The sequence below is a fragment of the Ursus arctos genome, unplaced genomic scaffold (genome assembly GCF_023065955.2).
Source record: "Ursus arctos isolate Adak ecotype North America unplaced genomic scaffold, UrsArc2.0 scaffold_21, whole genome shotgun sequence".
Taxonomy (NCBI): Eukaryota; Metazoa; Chordata; class Mammalia; order Carnivora; family Ursidae; genus Ursus; species Ursus arctos.
Genome location: NW_026622886.1, coordinates 5,700,862 through 5,720,216, shown reverse-complemented (window position 1 = coordinate 5,720,216; position 19,355 = coordinate 5,700,862). Strand labels below are relative to the sequence as shown.

Sequence of the window (19,355 nt, the reverse complement as noted above, 5' to 3'; positions counted from 1 at the left end):
AGAGCAACTGCGGTGGACCATGCTTGTGAAGTGGTCACTGAAAGAAGAAAATTAGCACCTGACTTTCGTATTCTTTCACGGGAGGCTCCCACATGCACCTATGTTTGAAAAATCCATTTAAGCAAAAGAATCCTTCCTTTACTCAGTAAGACTGATTGAATAATTGCCTATGACAAATGCAGAGTTGGTATCCTTGCCCCTGAGGAGCTCAAACTTATAATAATTACAAGATAATGTAACTGATACCATAACTAACATCTATTTAAAACAACAACAACAACAACAAACCTCAGGCCTCCCGAGGATCTTCTGGAGCAGTGTGTGTGGGAATGGGGTGGCTGCTCACTGGAGGACCACACCTCAGCACGGTGACTGATGCGCGCTTACAAGACAGCAGGGTTTCTAAAGCTACTCTCCTAAATGATTCTGAAAGTCAATACGATTTCTGAATGATTAGCCAAATACTTGCCCATTGCAAAAATACCCAAATACTGCACCTGACAGGAAATGCAATAGGCACTGCTTCCTCAAGCATTTTTAAAATACAGCTAAAAGAGAAGTGTCAGGAGAAATTAATACTGATCAAAAACTCCCTGCATTCTCATGGAAAGATAGTAGTGACAGAATACTCTAGCCATAACTCCTGAGCAATGGAATGACCCAAAAAACATTAAAAGGAGCCTAAGGAAGACACCCTCTGCCAATCTCCCCTGGTTTCACCTGCTTAACAGATCACGTGTTCAATGTCCAGAGATTTATTACAAGAGCATTTCTTACTGGCTTCTACCACTGACAGGGCTGTCTGGGGGAAGGGTGGAGAAAACCAGAAATGCACGAAGAAGTTACACCAAGCAACAACAACAACAACAACAAAATCCATCCCATTGTCTTTCTTTTGTGTCTAACAAAATCAAACCCATTTCACAAAATGAAAGGGAAAGAAAAATACTGAGAATGGAACAATTAAATTCTTACCACCAGGCAATTTGGGGAGAGGTGAGTAAAAAGAAGCAAAGGAAAGAAACGAAGCTGTCCACTACAAGCAAAACTTGGGCAATGGTAACAAGCCCAGATTTTTCACCAACTTATTCGCGGTTGAAAATGAACTTCCCATTACCCTACACACATTTAACAACGGAAGGAAAGGTTGATTTAAACCACACTGGCTGGAAAAAGCACATCAAGTTTCCCAAGATATTTCACTACCCTGTTTTGCAGCCAAAGTTACTGTTTTTCAAGGATGGACATGGAAGGGAACACCACAGGAACTGAAGACGTACCTAAATTCCATATGCTGCTGCGTGCAAAAGCCAAGGCCAGCAACAGGCACCTTTGGTTCTGGAAGAGAGATTGCTAAGCAACCAGAGGGTATCATTCTGCTTCCAAGCCATACAGTGTTCAAGGTACCCAGAAACGAGATGAAGACTTGCAAGGGATAAGAATCTGGTAGTATCTAACAACATAATCTCAACATAAGTCCTACTGGTAACTGGTAAACTAAGCTTTCACACTCCAATAAAATAAAACATAATTTATTCTACATCCTAATCAAGACAACCGATGAAAGTACTTTTTCCCACTTACCGCCTCCCACCCCAAACATGCTTTTTAAGTTACAAAAAAAAAAAAAAAAAAAAAAATCCCCTTGTATAAGTAACATGTTTCATGTTAAAATCTGACAGCGATTTATTGGATCCTCGCAGCTCATCTTTGGAACACACTAAAATTTCTTCTTTTCAGTAACAGTGACAGGTTCCGAAAAGATAACCAATCAAATCTCTTTTCTTTATAGGTGAGGAAACTGAGGCTCAAAGTACTGTCTTAAGTACTTCGATTAAGCAGACAGAAAAGAGAACCTAGAGCTGAGAACTCTTGTCTCTCAAATCACAGAAGCAGTTCATGTCTCAGACTCTGCTAATTGCAGCTACAAATAGCTCCTTTCATGATACACTGCAGAAAGCAGGGGCTTTGGGAGTGAAAGAGATGTAGACTCAAATACTGGCGGTATCATTTTCTAACTCTGTGACTCTGGGCAAATCACTTCATCTCTCTGAGCCTCAATTTTCTCAAATGTGTAATAGATAAACTCTACCTCATAAAGTTGTGATGATTAAAGGAGATAATTGTGGTAGAGCTTATCCGGCACAGTATTTAACACGCTGTGAAGGAGTTGTGTGGAACTCCCCCATGTCTATCAGCTGCAAATGACTTGAGAGAGAAAGCTGATCAATCTGTGGGACTCATTGCTACCAAGTCACAAATTTCCAAATAACTAACCTTCAATTTTTCTTAGCTTACTCTAAAGGCAGTTCTTTAGAAATATGTGCTAAATGGCCATCCGGCATCGCTGAAGGTAGTCGAAAACTAGATAAAAATTAGTCATGTTGTGAATCCATTCCAGCGTTCAATGAGAGAAACCAATGAGATTAGCTCTAAGGAGACCAAAGCGACTTGGCCTTTTGTGATATATGTATGCTTCATATAGCTAAGCAGGCCACTCTACTGGGATCAATTCCTGATTGGCTAACACTCCAAGTTCTTAAATTTCCTTAAAAATCCATTCTCTTATTTTTTAATTAAAATCCAATCATGATAACTAAATTATATTTTGAAGTACATTAATAATAAAATTCTACTTCAATCTACCCCTCCCTGTACTAAGGTTTGAGATCATACTATAAATACTCTTCAGCGATTTCTATTTTTTCCTTTTTTAAAAAATTGTGGTTACATACAAATAATATAAAATCAACCATTTTTAAGTCTACAGTCCTGTGGCATTAAGTACACTCACACTGTTGTGACCATCAGCACATCCATCTCCACAACTCTCTCTACCTGAAACTCTGTAAGTCATTAAGCTCCCCATTCTTCCCTTCCCCGACCCCCAGCAACCACCATTCTACTCTGTCTCTATAAATTTGACTACTTTAGGTTCCTCATCTAAGTGGACTCATATCCTTTCGTCACAGGCTTATTTTATTCAACATAATGTCTTCCAAGTTCATCCACATTGTAGCCTAAGTCAGAATTTCCTCCTTTTTAAGGCTGAATAATATTCCACTGTATAGACAGACCCCATTTTGTTTAACCATTCATCTGCTCATGTAGATTGGTCTGCTTCCACCTTCTGGCTACTGTGAATAATGCTACTAGGAACATGGGTCTGGCTACTGTGAATAATGCTACTAGGAACATGGGTGTACAGATATCTGTTGGAGTCCCTGCTTTCAGTTCTGTGGGTATACATTCAGAAGCAGAAGGGCTGGTTTACTGGTAATTCTATGTTTAACATTTTGAGGAATCATATACCCCTTTCCTCCGTAGCTGCACCATTTTACATTCCCTCCAGGAATACACAAAGATTCTGATTTCTCCACATCCTTGCCAACACTTATTTTCTTGTTTTTGTTTGTTTTTTACAATAGCCATTATAATGACTGTGAACTATTGTTTCATTGCCGTCTTGATTTGCATTGCCCCTATGATTAGTGATGTTGAGCATCATTCCAAGTGCTTACTGGGCATTTGTATATCTTCTTTGGAGAAATGTCTATTCAAGTCTTTTGCCAATTTCTTAATCAGGCTGTTTCTTTCATGTCTGGTATTTTCACCATAAACAATTTTGCCACAAGCATTTTTTCTGCAAACATTTTCACTGCATAACTAAGTGGCCATAAAGCAATTTTGCCATCAAAGATAAATTCACAAAATGACATTCATCAAAAAGGACATAATGAAACATGAAAAATGAATAATAAAATTAAAAAGACTACTGGGAAATACAAAATACTTGAATACACTCAAAATGCATAGTGTAGATTCACAGCAATAGCTATTGTGGATTATACCTAATCACTTGTCTTCACAGTCTTTCATTCATAGTATTATACTTTTTTTTTTTTTTTTGGCCTCCTGATTGGTCTCCTTGTTCAGCATCTCACTTTTCCTTTTTTCACTAAAATTTCTTCCTTCATTAAAAAAGGTCTCAGTTTCCAAATACTAGGGTGTCTATTTATAACTAGGCTTTGTACTGCATTGTGAAAGCCATCTACACTGTTGTTCTTGCCATCCTGTCACATGTTTGCTGACAGACATTTCAAAATTCTATGGGAAATAAGGGATTCAAAACTCTGTGCCACTATATGGACCATAGGAGGACTAAGATTTATATAATATAAAAATAGGAGTACTACGTCAATAGAGAAATAAAACCAAACTGTCAACCACTTGATGGAAACCACTGTCAAACTGTCAACCAGTTATTTTTTTTTACCTTTTATCTCAAAATTGTCCTCCAGCCAATAAGTTATCCGGCAAAAATACTTGGGGCAAAGACACTTTCCAAGAAACAACCTAGAACCTGTTTTTTTGTTGTTGAGTTGTAGGAGTTCTTTAAATATTTTGGATATTAATCCCTTATTAGATATAGGATTTATAAATATCTTCTCCCATCCGGGGCTACTTTTCCATTCAGGTGATGGTATGCATCCTTTGATGCACAAAAGTTTTTCATTTTCATGAAGTTCAATTTATCTGTTTTTTCAAATCTGCGCTTTTAGTGTCACACCCAAGAATCTATTGCCAAATCCAAGGTCATGAAGATTTAGCCCTGCATTTTCTTCTTAGAGTTTTACACTTTTAGATCTTGTGTTCAGGTCTTAGATCCATTCTGAGTTAATTTTTGTATATGGTATAAGGCAAGGGTCCAAATTTTTTGCATGTGGCTTATACTTGAAGTTCCTTAGGTCTCTATTTGCCATCTTCTTCCTGGTTTCTGAGCATCTGGAATTAAATATGCATTCCACCCATATGCTGGTTAGCCATTAGTTGACTCTCAGGTCCACATTTACCCTTTTTGCCTGCTCTGTGAAAATGGATCAGGGCCTTTTAAGTGTTTTTCCTTTGACAGCACGCATTATGTCAAGCTGTGTCAGTAGAGGGCACAAGAAATACACTCTAGGGGGGAAAGGGTTTTGCTTCCAAGTCCCCATGTGCCTTCTCAGCAGTTTCTTACAGGACAAGGGGTCTTCCTCCTTCCTGGCTCCTGAAGCACGTAACAGCAGGCAGCAGCACCCAGCTGCCAGTACCTTCCCCTGGTAACCCCCTTTTGGGCTGGGATACAGCAGAGTACGTCTGGTAAGACAACTCCCTGTGAACAGCTTTCCTCAGGATAGCTGTCCCCCTTCCTTTTGCAAGTTTGTCTTACACCACTTCGCTCTAAAGAAAAACCTACATTAGTATCTGGTTTTGCTAACTGAAAGAAATCCAAAGAGGATTTTTGCTTTCACAAAGAAAGGCAAAAAGTGAAATGTGTTCCGTGTCTGTTTTGTAGCAAGCCATGACGGAGGCAGCGCCCACCTCCAGCAGCTACCGTGGCACCACCGAGCTCCTTCCCAAAAAGCCACACTCACAGCATCAAGCTGCCTCTCTCTAAACTGTATCCGGGAGCAGCTGGGCTTTATCTCTGTTTTGTGCATCAGTTAGCAAGATGTGTCTGAAAGTATCAAAAACACCTAAGAGAAGTTATTTTGGGGGTCTAGAAATGCTCAAATTTTTTTCCATCTCTATTAATGGTAATCGTTTCTTCACTTTACTCCATGTAGGCTTACGTTTCATAGGAATGCTCTACTTTCGGATGGGAGAGAAAACCTGTACCCTCAAAGGTAGATTTCTGGCAACTTTTTAAAAGGCAGATTTCCAACAAGTTCTGCAGGTCTGGCATCACAGGGACTCAGAGAGCTCTCCCACTCAGAGAGCCACAGCCGTGCCTCTCCAACAAAGTCTAGATCTCAGCACCTGGTGCAGGAGATGGGGGCAGGGGGAGGGGGAGGACAGCTCTGTTTTTGGGTGCTTTATCTCAGCCCGAGGGGTAATTGCTATATTAATTGTATCAATGCTATGTTATCATATACCACATTATTACACTATATTATACCTGTTATTATATTACATCTGCTGTTCTTTTGAGTTCTCTTTACTTCTTAATACGGATGAGCTGAAACAAAATGTTAACAGCCACTTACTATATACACAGGGCAGACATTATGCTTAGTGTTTTCTATACATTATCACTTGGTATTCTCATTAAACTTTATGATATATTTCTCTATAGTAAGAAAATAAGGCTCAGAAAACTACGCAATTTGCCTACAATAATACAAATCCAGGTCTGTCTGACACCGAAGTCCCTGCTGGTTCTCAACGATGGCATTTACCTTTCTTCACAGAACCTAGCAACACTTTTTAAGGAACTAAAACAGCTATGGACAGGAAAAGAATAGAGAAGGCTTGACTGCCATCCTTAGAAAGGGCAGCTTGCGAGGTTGGCCCTGGTTGGTGTCTGAGAACTTAGATTTCATTTTGGGAGGGTATCCCCAGAACTGATAAAAGAGTGGCCCACCGTGCCAAAATTGTGCAAATACGGTTTATGCTGAACATTTCCTTCTGAAAGTCTGGATTCGGGGTGTATAGCAGGTAGAGGTCCCTCTGTGAACAACCCTTCCCACTTACCCCACCAAAAAGAAAAATCTCAGCACTGTCTCTAATGAGCTTCCCCGGTAGACAACATTGTTACAGACTGCTGCTGAAGGAAATAGGCACATCCTGTGTGACTCCACTGGGAGAGAACTCTTGGAAGCTTGAGCCTAATTTCTTCTGGACTTCATCCCCATGCACTCTTTCCCATTGCTGATTCTGTTTTATAGCATTTCACTGTTATAATTCACAGCCATGACAATGACTACAAACCATGCATATTAACTATATGTTGAGTTCTGTGCATCCTAGTGAATTGCTGGACCTAGGACCGTCTGGGGGACCCCCAATACAACCTATCACATGCCAAGTATTTTATTAAATGCAGAGGACACAAAGATGAATAGGTCCTCCGCCTTCAAGGAATTTTAAGTCTATTTAAATTTCCCTTCTCTCACTTCTCTGATCTTCACTTCTTAGTCTGTTACCACTTAAAATAGATTAGATACATTTCCTTAAGCTAAATTTCATTCTTAGTGCTGAAGTGATGCTAAATATTTAATAAGTCCATCAGGCAAAATCTGAGATAAAAGCTCTAATAAACTCAAAGGCCACACATATTTTCTCTCTACTTTCCCCATCTTATTGTGTTCCTCATTAAAAATAAATTGACAAACCCTTGCACATTGCTGGTAGGAATATAAAATGGTGCAGCTGCTACAGAAAACAATTTGATGGTTCCTCAAAAAGTTAAATATAGAGCTACCATATGGCCCAGCAATTCCACTCCTAGGTATATTCCCAGAAGAACTGAAAACAGATACTCAAATAAATACTCGTACACATAGATTCATCACAGCATTATGCACAACAGATAAGAGATGGAAACACAGGGGTGCCTGGGTGGCACAGCGGTTAGGCGTCTGCCTTCAGCTCAGGGCGTGATCCCGGCGATCTGGGTTCGAGCCCCACATCAGGCTCTTTCACTGTGAGCCTGCTTCTTCTTCTCCCACTCCCCCTGCTTGTGTTCCCTCTCTCGCTGGCTGTCTCTCTCTGTCAAATAAATAAAATCTTAAAAAAAAAAAAAAAAAGAGATGGAAACACAAATGTTCATCCACTAACGAAGAGATAAACAAATTGTGGTATATACGTACAAAGGAAAAGGATTCAGCTTTATAGCTGAATCTTTTCATAAAGAAACAAAGTACTGGTACATGCCACAATATGGATGAACCCTGAAAACATGATGCTAAGTGAAAGGAGCCAGACACAAAAAGTCGCATATTATATGATTCCATTTATATGAAATGTGCAGAACAGGTAAATTCATAGAGGCAGAAAGCAGACTATTGGCTGTCGGGAGCTCAGGAGAAGGGGAAATGGAGGGTGACTCCTTACTGGGTATGCAGTTCTTCTGGGGGTGATGAAAATGTCTGGAAGTAGGGGTGGTGGCTACACAACACTGTGAACGTAATCAATACCACCAAACTGTTCACTTTAAAAATTTAATATTAGGTGAATTTCATCTCAATAAAAACAATTTTGTTAAGCAATGCAGTATACAACATGGTGTAAATAAAGAAAACCAACCTTCCCGATGTCATCTGAATGGATACTTACAGCTTGAAATAAAATCATCTGCAGCTATAATAGATAGGAGAGTGCTGTCTCTCAACATATAACCTAAAAAATTGTCTGAAGATTTCAAAGGGTTCTAAGCAATGATACAGATACTGATGCAGAGTACGTATAGAAGAACCACAGAAGACAAAATGTTTCTACTTATATAATTTGTATATTATTTTGGATACATATGAATAGACCAAATTAACATTTTAGAGACATTTGCCTATTTCATCAACATCCCTAAAAGTTTCCACATTTAGGGCAGCCCATCCTTTGAATGGGGAAACACCACAAATCCTTATATTCAGGATTTCTTTATGTGCAAGCATATATATAGCACATAGACATAACTCTTTTTTAAGTCTAAAAGGATATATCCCAAAATGTTTAGTGATTATATGTTTTGGTGTTGAGTTTGGATTTATTAGTGATACACATTATTTTTCTTCCACCCCTCTGTATTTTCAAATTTTTCAACAATGAACATGTATTATTTCTTTTTAACTATCAAAAAATGGAACTAACAAAAAAAAATGGAAATAACAATACCTCTCAAAGATGCTGTAAAGATTACATGAGCCCTTAACACAGTATTCGGGATATTATAAGTATGCAATAAATGTTAGGTAGCATGTGTATTACTGTGTTATGTTTTTGTAAATATTCCTCAGGATATACGTCTTTCATTAGCTATGACAAGAGCATTCACCTTAATCCAGGCCAGGGTCACCTGACTCAAGCCTAAATTACTATAATAGTTTTTTGGCTAGTCCAGCAGCCTCCATCCATCTCTTCCCACTTTTCTTACTGGGGCCAGGCTTAATTTCATAAAACGCCATCCATATCACTCCCATGCTGATGGCCCTCCACTGCTTACATGATCAAGCTCCAAACATCCTAAATCTGGCCTCACCTGATCATTCCTTTTTTCCTCCCCATGTATTTATTCTTTCAACAAACATTTACTAAGTGACTTTCTTGGGTCTGGTACCATGGTAGAAACAGAAAGGTTACTAATTCTTCTCTTAAGGAACTCATAGTCTGGTAAGAGAGGGAGGCACGTAAATAAATACAACATGAATCATGCAGTAAAATAGAAATATGAGGCCCAGAGGGAACAAGTATACACGGCTGGTAATGGAGTAAGAAAGGCATGAAGAAATCACAAGGGGAAATCACAGAAGACAAGATTCGAATGGGATTTGCAGGATGATTGCAAACAGCTATTTCCAGATAAAAACTTTACTCAATTTACTTCACATCTTAGGGTGTTCTCCCACATCAATTCAACTTAGGTAAAATCTAGCAAAGTCCTAGCTCCCTTCACAAGGCAATTCCTGTAACTCTAGCTCATTACTTTTTCAAGCTGTGGGTCAAGACCATTCATGACATACCAAAGATGTATCAATCATTATTTAGAAGAAAAAAAAAAAAGAGTGGCAATTCTCAAACTTTTTGGTCTTAGGATCTTTTCACTTTCTTAAAAATTATGAAAGCTTCCAAAGAATTTTATTTATGTGGGTTGTAAGTATTGGTATTTGCCTATTAAAAACTAAAACTGAGCATTTTAAAAAATATTTGTCAATTCATTTTAAAACACCAATAGTAAACCATTTTGCTAACATAAAAATATTTTATGAAAATTAACTACGTTTAATAAAAAGACAATTTAGTAAGAACAGTTTTATGTTCTACATTTTTGCAACTATCTTTCATATCCAACTTAAAAGAAGATGGCTAGAATGTCCTATCTGCTTCTGCATTCAATCTGTGATATTATGTTATTTTGGTTGAAATATAAGAAGAAAATCTAGCCTTCCATAGATATGTATTTGAAAAAGGTAGGAGTATTGGGGTGCCCGGGTGGCTCAGTCAGTTAGGAGTTTAACTCTTGATATCAGCTCAAGTCTTGATCTCAGGGTCATGAGTTCAAGCCCTGTGTTGGGCTCCACACTGGGCATGGAGCCTACTTAAAAAAAAAAAAAAAAGGTAGGAGTATTATAATAGTCTTCTTCATACCCTGTTATATCAAAATCCACTGGTCTTACATTTTGAATGGATTTTTACCTATTATGATTATTTAACATTATGCATTGTTGATTTATAAAATACTAGTTCACTAAGTTACAAGATCTTCTAAATGTTGACATGTTCCATTACATAATACCAAAAAAATTCATATTCTAGTATCACCATCACTATCATCGGAAAAGTCTAAGTATTAGAGCTGTCAAGCCCATTGTCCAGGACACAAGTTTTCTGAAATCCTAATTTCAATCAGAATTTTCCTTGAAAGCTCAAATTTTATCAGATACCTTTGAAAACAGGCTCACTTCATTTTCAATAAAATGTCTGCCAAATACCCAAGTCTAAATAACAATAGCCAATTTGATTTTTAAGCAAATATGGTGTTCCATGAAAAAAGTGGCTAGTTCAGCTGGCAACTCAAAACAATCACGAAAGTGTTTCTCCTTGAGATAACCCTCATACTCAGTATGCAAAAATGCCTTTACATGTATTACCCACTTTGCCACAAAGGATTCTAACAAGATGCATAATTAAGGTGGAGATTTAATAATAGTAATAATTTTTACTGCTTCATAGAGAACATTCTTTTTTTTTTTTTAAAGACTTTTTTATTTATTTATTTGATAGAGAGAGACAGCCAGCGAGAGAGGGAACACAAGCACGGAGAGTGGGAGAGGAAGAGGCAGGCTCCCAGCAGAGGAGCCCGATGTGGGGCTCGATCCCAGAACGCCGGGATCACACCGAGCCGAAGGCAGACGCTTAACGACTGCGCTACCCAGGCGCCCCATATAGAGAACGTTCTTAAGTGAAATTAGCTTTTTTTCCTTCTTTAGCTGCAAGTGTGTGTGGCTAAGAATATGACTATGAGTACAATCTGTCACACTGCATTGATTGTGCTGGGGTATCAGTAGTTCTACCCATCACTGCTTATGCAACATCACTGCAAATATACTCACAGAGGAAAAGGAAAAGGATATCTTAGTGCGATTATAAAAATAGTTCTGACCTTAAAGACCCTCTTAAAAAGAGCCTTGAGGGGGCACCTAGGTGGCTCAGTTGGTTAAGCGTCTGCCTTCGGCTCAGGTCATGATCCCAGGGTCCTGGGATGGAGCCCTGCATCAGGCTCCCTGCTCAGTGAGGAGCCTGGTTCTCCGTCTCCCTCTGCCATTCCCCCCACTTGTGCTCTCTGGCTCTCTCTGTCAAATAAATAAATAAAATCTTAAAAAAAAAAAAAAAAGCAACTTGAGGGTTCCATCATCCACACTTTTAAGAATCACTAGACTAGACTAGAATAGAATTTTTAAAAAGAAAGAATCAAGTACATTTAGTTAAGGTAAGAATTATTTCATGAAATTTGTTTTAGTCACATATATACATATAAATATTTATATACTACGTTGTCACATAAAATGGATCTCTTATCATGGGTCATGGTCAAAAAAAGCTTGCAAAACAACCTTCAGCCCATACTAACTACTCCCTTCTTAAAACAACTACAGCATTTACTGAGCATTATTTGACTTTATTCTGCCACAGACTGATTTCTAAACGTATTATGTAAATGTCTATGCCTTCTATTTCCAAATAGACCTTATGCTCTCAAACTACATCTTATACATCTTTGTATATTCTCCCAATGATACACCACAGGTTAGAAAAAAAAAATTACTGAATTCCTCATTACTATATAATGGGCCTAAGAAGCAATCTGTCTGTGGCATAGTAAGTCCACAAATACTTCCTAGCTTTGACATGTCACAAATAATTCTATGCATAGAAAGGTACAGAAAGGAAAGTACAGTTGTTGGTATCACAATGACCTATGTCCTTGACACTTAAATGTCCATGATCATAAAACATTAGTTCATCTCTGAGCCTCAAATTCTTCCCCTTCTAAATAACACCACCTACCTCATGGGGTTGTTACAAAGATTAACTAAGATAATACATGAAAGTGATATGTACAGTACCTGTTCCTTAAGAGGATATCAAGCTAAAGAACAATAATGAGACTGAGAAACAATGCCTTATTTGTACAGAACACCTCACCACCCACAAAACATAGGCAGATCTGACAATTACAGAACACAGGTCTTGAGGGGACCACAGAGACCATCTAATTCCAATCCAGCTCCCTTACCTGCACTCTCTTCACCTCACCCCACACTCACCCACAGACAGACCTTACAGATAAGAAAACCAAAGTAGCAGAAGGTTTGAAATGCCTTTCTCCTGGTTATAGTCAGTGAGAGGCAGAACTTGTATCAAACACATCCTCTTATTCATAACAATCCTGCCAAATAGAGACCACTATTCTTGTTTGATTGATAAGGGAAATTCAAGTTCAGACTTCTTAAGGTGAAGTGACATGTACAAGGTCTCACAGGCAGTAAAGAACAAAAAGGGGCATGGAACCCGAGTCTTCCAACTGCAAGTTCGGGGTTCTTTCAAATAATTAGAAAGCTACCTAAGAATATGAAATTCACTTTGTGGAATCATTGATAATTATCTGCATTTGGATCAGAATGAAATAATAGACATGATTATGCAAATACTTATTATGGTTAAATATGCCAATTGATAACCACTACAAATTAGTTTGTATTGTGCTATTTAATTCAAACTGGTGTTTCCATGAACTGAAGACCGCACAAGCTTTGGCATTTAAAAAAAGATGGCTCTTAATTAACCTCAGAGTATAAAGGAAATATATCCCAAAACGAAAATTCTGCAACATTCAAAAACATCCCTCTAAGATAGACAAACATGTTGAATATCATAGTCTTAATTTAAATTAACACCTTCACCAAAAAGGTCAATATAAACAAAATAAATTTTATTTACCTGGTGTATATTGGCTATTTCAACTTAGCTTTTGTAACAGTCTCATCACTCATACTGCTATTCAACATAATGTCAGAGCAACCCTGTTGCTTATTAGCAGAGTGACCAAGGCAAGTTACTCCACCTTTCTAATCTGTAGAATATATGTATCAGGCCTATACATTGCAGGGACGTTAAGATTAAGCATAATGCATACAACGCACCTAGGAGTGAACCTACCCTACAGAGGAAAGCTATTATAACAATTTTGATTACATGCTTTGAGTTCACAATTCTGCCATATCCCTCAGTCCCCTAACACCCGGATGACTGAGTGAAATGGACCTATCTCCTGCTCCTGCTGTTGTTTCCAACGCCCTATTGGCCACTACTGCCGATCCTCTAACTTAAAGTCTCTGCCATCTATTTCTGGTGTCCCCAGAGCAAGTCTCTGAACTTCCTCTCACTGTATTAATTCCCTGATCAGAATAAAATAGTGCTCATTACTTATCAATTCAACTATCTTCTGATAATCACCATGTTAATTCTTGCTTGGAACTGATCTAATAGACCTCGAATGAAACCATCTGAACTTATGGACTTTTTTACTATGCCCTTTTTTTTTTTTTTTTTAAGTATACTCCATGCTGGGTGCGGAGCTTGAACTCTCGACCCTGAGATCAAGACCTGAGCGGAGATCAAGACCTGAGTGGAGATCAAGAGTTGGATGCTTAAATGACTGAGCCACCCAGGTGCCCCTCTGTATCATTTTTTTTAAAAGCACAAACGTAATTGTTTTAAACATATGGTCAATTATTAAGAATTCATAAAAGAGCTGCCTCTCTCAGATCTCATCACACCTTGACTCCTGTACCAGCTCAACTACTCAACTCCTATAGTTCTTCCAGCCCTCTTGGAAAACAGTCTCCATTAAGTAAAAGGCCCCCATAGAAAAAAGCAGCAAAGAAAACTATCCGTATAGTTTTCTGTAGTACAATTAGATGCTCGAGATAGTTGGGAGAAGCGCAAGAGGAAAGGAACCTATACAGGGAGGATGCTATTAGGTCACGACTGGTGGCCCTGAGGGGACAGAACTACATCCAGATAGATCATTACCAGAAGGTTGAAGAGGCGGGGGAAGGCACTAACACATGCAGGCATTGTAATGTGCTAGATACTTTATTACATTATTTCATGGTCTAGGGATTAGTTCCATTACCAGGTGAAGAGGCTAAGATGCAGAGGGGTTAAATGACTGGACCAAGGCCAACAGCTAGTAAATGGCAGAGCCAGAGCCACAATTAAAATTCTGCTCTTCCAATACATGGCACACAATAACTCAGTCCAGAAAAGGATTCGTCCCTAGGCCAAGCAGCAGGGGAGGTTAAGTGCACGTTCATCTACACAACAGCTTAGCTAGACTGTTTCTCTTCCACCAAAGGGAATAACTGAAAGATAATTCACCTCTAACATGTAGTTATCACCCAATTACTCCTGTTGGTAGAAGAAAAGCAGTGTTTCTTACATTTTAACGTGCATACGGGTCACTGTAGGGTTATTTGTTAAAAAGGAGATTCTGATTCAGTGGGTTGGGGGGTCACCTGAGATTCTGCATTTCTACCAAGCTGCCAGGAAATGATGAAGCTTCTGGTGCTTGGACCATTCTCAAAATAGATGAAGCTCAGTGTCCCCTAACCTGGAGGACCATCAGAATCATCTGGGAATCATTTAAAAACTACAGATCACTGCCGCCCCCTTCCCCCCCGCCCTCCGCTCCTGGACATTCAGTGGTGTATGGGACCTTCTACCTCGTAATTCTGTAACTCAAAGAAATGTGTAATTATTCATGACAATAACGAAAGTAAACATCAACTGAGAACACAGCAAATGTCTAAGTGCTTTACATGAGCTTATTTACGCCTAAGCACCACGTGATCAGATTGGTACTTATAACACTATTATTCCTACTTATACATGAGGAAACCAACACACCCCGGGACTGTCACTTGTCACTTGTCCAAGGTCAGTCAGGGAGTAGCAGAATAGGGTTTGTTCAAGACTTAGCCAATCTGATTCCAAAGAGTCTGTGCTCTCACACACACCACATAATGCTGCTTCCCACATTACCCAATGGTAATGTCACTGATTTTAACAGACACTCTTGAACAAATAAATCCAAATGGGTCACCTCAGAAGATGTCGCCCTAGGAAGGCTTTGCTCTTATTCCTCAGATGCTGCCATCATTCAAAACACTGCCACTGCTAAACGAAACACACCAAGGGCTCTTTATCTGCAACTGAAAATACCTTCAGAACCTCCATCTATGACTTAAAATATCTTTAACGGGGATAAAACATTGTCATTTGCACATCGATTTGATTTTCTGACAACCCAAAATCAGGAAAAGCCAATTCAAAGAAACCTAGCCTCAGATCAACTAGGTGTTTTTTTTTTTTTAAATAAAAAATTCAGTGTTAGGTATTGAAAATGTTTTCCTTATCTCTCATCTCTGAAGCTGATTCCAAACGAGAGTTCTTGATGTTTTGCGCAATGTCTGTATCACCACAGCCAAAGCGACTATTTTGAAGGGCAGTGCTCATTTGGATGCACAGATTCTGTGATATTTGTTTTTAAGAAAAAAAAAGAGAGAGAAAGAGCCTCTCAGTCATTCCAACAGAAACACACTTGCCCTTCACTAGCAATACGAACACGCAGCATATGTTCAGAATGACTGTCTTGGAGCATGCAGCTTTCCTTTCTGCTGCAAAAGCAACTGTTTTGATTCTCTTTCAGATTTTTTTAAACATAAAAAGTGCGTTTTATTTCTACACACCCAACCACAGAAAAATAAATAATGGTACTCAGGCATTAACGAAGCATTTAGCTGCATGCAGCACCATAAAAGGCATCATACAAAGGCAACTACATATCCGAAATGTGTGCACAAATACCCTCACACACAAGGAATGAAGGCACGCAAATACTGCAGGGACTATGACTATAGGAGGCGATTATTTCTACATCTAGATTAGCTTCTTCATTAAGCGAATACATCCTTTTTCAACAAAGAAAATATTCTGCAAATTCAGAATGATTTACAGATTTTTAAAAAGCAGGCATTAATGCAGACCAGCACAATTCCACACAACCAACCTCTCTGCTTGAACTGGACTCCCCACACCTTACTGAAGTCACAATTCCCCTGCACAAACTCCCACTCCACCACCCCCCACGCACACCCAACTCCCCACCAACCTCACAGGGGTTCCTGGGCTGGTCCATGGAATCTGATGACATCACTCTCCCTTCCTTCCTGGAATTCTAAACCCTGCTGCTCTCCCCTTGCACACAGCTACCATCTCCATGGCAACCTCACCTCCTCCTGCTTCCCTATTGGCTTCATGGAGCAGGATACACAAAAAGGTTTTCCGTTTTCCCCCCACCACCCGCCCCCCCAAAAAATGATGCTTTCAACAGGAACCTGAGCTAAATTTAGCTACTTGGGATTCAGAGTCCTATGACTAAGAAAACACAGAGAACCGTCGTCCTTCCTGCATTCCACCCTCCTCTCAACCCCACCCCGAAGTGGCTGCTTCACCTCCTTGCTCCCAACCCAAAAGCCCACGGGCAACACCTGCTGAGCATGAAAACGGCTGGACTGACCCACATATAAGGTTGGTACACACAGAAAATTCTTACACCCACCTCTCCTCCCAGGAGAGAGGGGGAAAAGAGAACAAAAGTATGCACCAGTCAAAAAAACAGTTGGGACATTTCTTGTGCTGAGCGTCAGACTTCTGCTTCCTTCCACCCCGAGCCAAGGACTGGGAAACTCCATGCCTAAAGGCAGAAATCTCAACTCTTACAACCGGATTCTCTTGCTATTTGCTCGGTATTATTTCCTCCACCAGAGGAGACACGCTAAGCCTGGAACCACAAATCCTGGGTCCAATTTCCCATCCGAGGGACTGACCTGCTATGGAAACTGGAGCAACTTCTCACATCCCTCATCTAAAAGCAGCTCCCACACAGGGATGTTGCAAGAATTACTGACAAAATTAATGTAAAGTAGTTTAAGTCCCTGGGCCAAAGGGACTGAATAGAGAGTAAGCTGACATCATTAGTAGTGAAATTCCTATGAATATTAACAGAAATGAATAAGCCCCAGAGAAAGAACAGGAACTTCTAGAAAATGATCCTTTCGTGAGCATAGATATACCACAAAATATGCATAATTTCTTGAACCACAGACCGTTCCCCCAACAGTGTCTACTTCTGGTAAAATCCAGCTGTACTCACCTCATACACCAGCCAATCTGTGACTGGTACTCAATTTGGGAGCTAGCCCTGCTTGTTGTCTGCTTAGTTCTAACTCTGATTTTGAACTGCTGCTCACTCTCCCTAAACAATGATTAAATAGGAGCCAGGGTTTCATTTTCCAGCTCAGCTGCCCACTGCCCATTCTAGGAAAGTAATTTTTTTCTCAGAGCCATATTTGATAGCTCAACATGGAATCAACCCATTGCCTATGTCCTGTATGACTCCAAAGGACAAAGCATCAATTGTAACCGAGTAGGAAAGGCTCCAAGCAGGTCAGAGCCTTGTAGTATGAAAGGGAGTGGATTAAAATAAGACACACCCAGAAAAATTATATTTTCGGTTTGCAGGGCAAAGACTCAGCTCTGGGGTACCAACTCTGCAGTGAAAAAAATCAACAGGAAAGGAAAATGATTTCATGTAATAAGAAATAGTCATTTACCCCAAACAGAATTTAAACAATTTGGAACATTTAGCAAAGTCAAAATGCCCACCAGTTAACAGACAGGCATCCAGAAGAGGCTTTACTGCTGTGGAAAACAGCACAGGATGCAATATTTGCTAATACACTGAAATTCACATTCCAGGGGAAGGAGAAGGAGAAGGAACTCAGTCTGAGTAGCCCATCCTTGAGATACGTGCTTTTCTATCTCACCCCTTCTGGACTCCTAACAAGCTACCCGTGTGTGAAACCCTCGCTGTGTATACCTTCCTGAGGTCTTCTACAAGACCTTTTTAATACCCTTAAAATCAAACAGAAGGTCAGTCACCCTATGCTACAAGGGGAAGATGCATCACAGTGTCCGAAATGACCATCGAATCCATTACTGCGCTTGCTTCATGATAGTTATCACTATGAAATCCACCCACAACGGCCTGGGCTAAGTGGCCCGCTGCAAACACAGCTCTATGTACCTGCTCCTTTCGTTCATGCGAGCATCAGGTGCCCTTATGTTGCGCCGGGGAAGTTTCACAGGGCTTGTCATTCATTCTCAGAAGAAAATCGAACAACTTCAAGGGGCACACCTTCTCACCTCACTTTGCAAACAAGGAAACAAGAGTTCCAGAGATGGCAGCATGACCAAGGTTACGTAACACATTCTTTAATTTTTTAAAAAGCCAAGATTCTAACCCAGATCTGTTGGACTCTGCAGCCTCTGCTTTTTCTACTTGGCGTCCTATTTACAGACAGTTGGGGTTGGAAAGGAACATTTAAAAATCATTTTGTATCTGTGTTTTCTTAAGTCATCAATACAATGTATCATCAGTATGTTGCTTGACATTAAGATCAAACTTATACTTTTCACATATTCCTAACAGTATTAAACCCTAAGCAGGTACTCAATACTTATTAATTTATTACTCTAATCCTATTATTCTAAACTTCTGGACAAACGGCAATGATTCTACTCAGATCTTTTTAAATTAAAATTGGCTTGAGAAATTACATGCTGAAGTGAAATGACAAAACTTCAGATAACATAGTCTGGAATTTAATTTTATAATATTTGAGAAGAACAAAATCATCACTCTCATAATGCCTACACTGGTCTAGTCATAATGTCCTAACACTGTTGGTTTTAATCTATAAACCCTAATGCAGTCAGATCTATACATTAGATTTACGATTTCTAAATTCTGCATATGGAACCAGAGCATTTCAAAGTATTTCTCCAGGGATTCCACTAAAATTAAATCAGCTGATTAGAGAACGATGCTAAAGAGGCCAAGGTCATGTGTCTGGTACCCACGTGAACCAGTTAGCATCACTCTCTCCTACTGCCACAATATGCACCTCGTTGTAAATACACACCCCTGGTTTTAAAAAATTAATGCGAAATAACACTTCTGAAAAAAAATTTAAACATATATCTACTGATGTCAAATATTATAACTGGCTTTTGTTCTTTAGAAAGTAGCTATTGTCTTTCAGAAAACATGCCCAATTGTTCATCTTCTCTTTCAATATTTACTATGTACCCACCACATGCCAGTTGATAGTCTCAAAAGGCAAGCACTGGAGGACAAGTAAACAGAGTTCAGTGTAATATGTGCTGTGGCAGGGGTGTATGTGGGTACAGTG

At 39.4% G+C, this 19,355-nt stretch overlaps 1 protein-coding gene across 23 annotated transcripts in view; it reads right to left on the bottom strand.

Annotated features, from left to right (window-relative positions):
• RBFOX2 (RNA binding fox-1 homolog 2) overlaps window positions 1-19,355 on the bottom strand; it is a 269,661-nt gene that overhangs the window by 186,560 nt on the left and 63,746 nt on the right. The window contains exon 1 of one of the 23 annotated variants that reach the window (XM_057316433.1): window positions 16,211-16,345. The exons of 21 other annotated variants lie outside the window; for them this stretch is intronic. In XM_057316433.1, coding sequence (XP_057172416.1) covers window positions 16,211-16,252 — 42 coding nt within the window. In that variant the 5' untranslated portion in view covers window positions 16,253-16,345. Of the gene's footprint in view, window positions 1-16,210; window positions 16,346-19,355 lie in introns of those variants that run through there. One more of the 23 variants, XM_057316431.1, reaches the window with a different exon arrangement.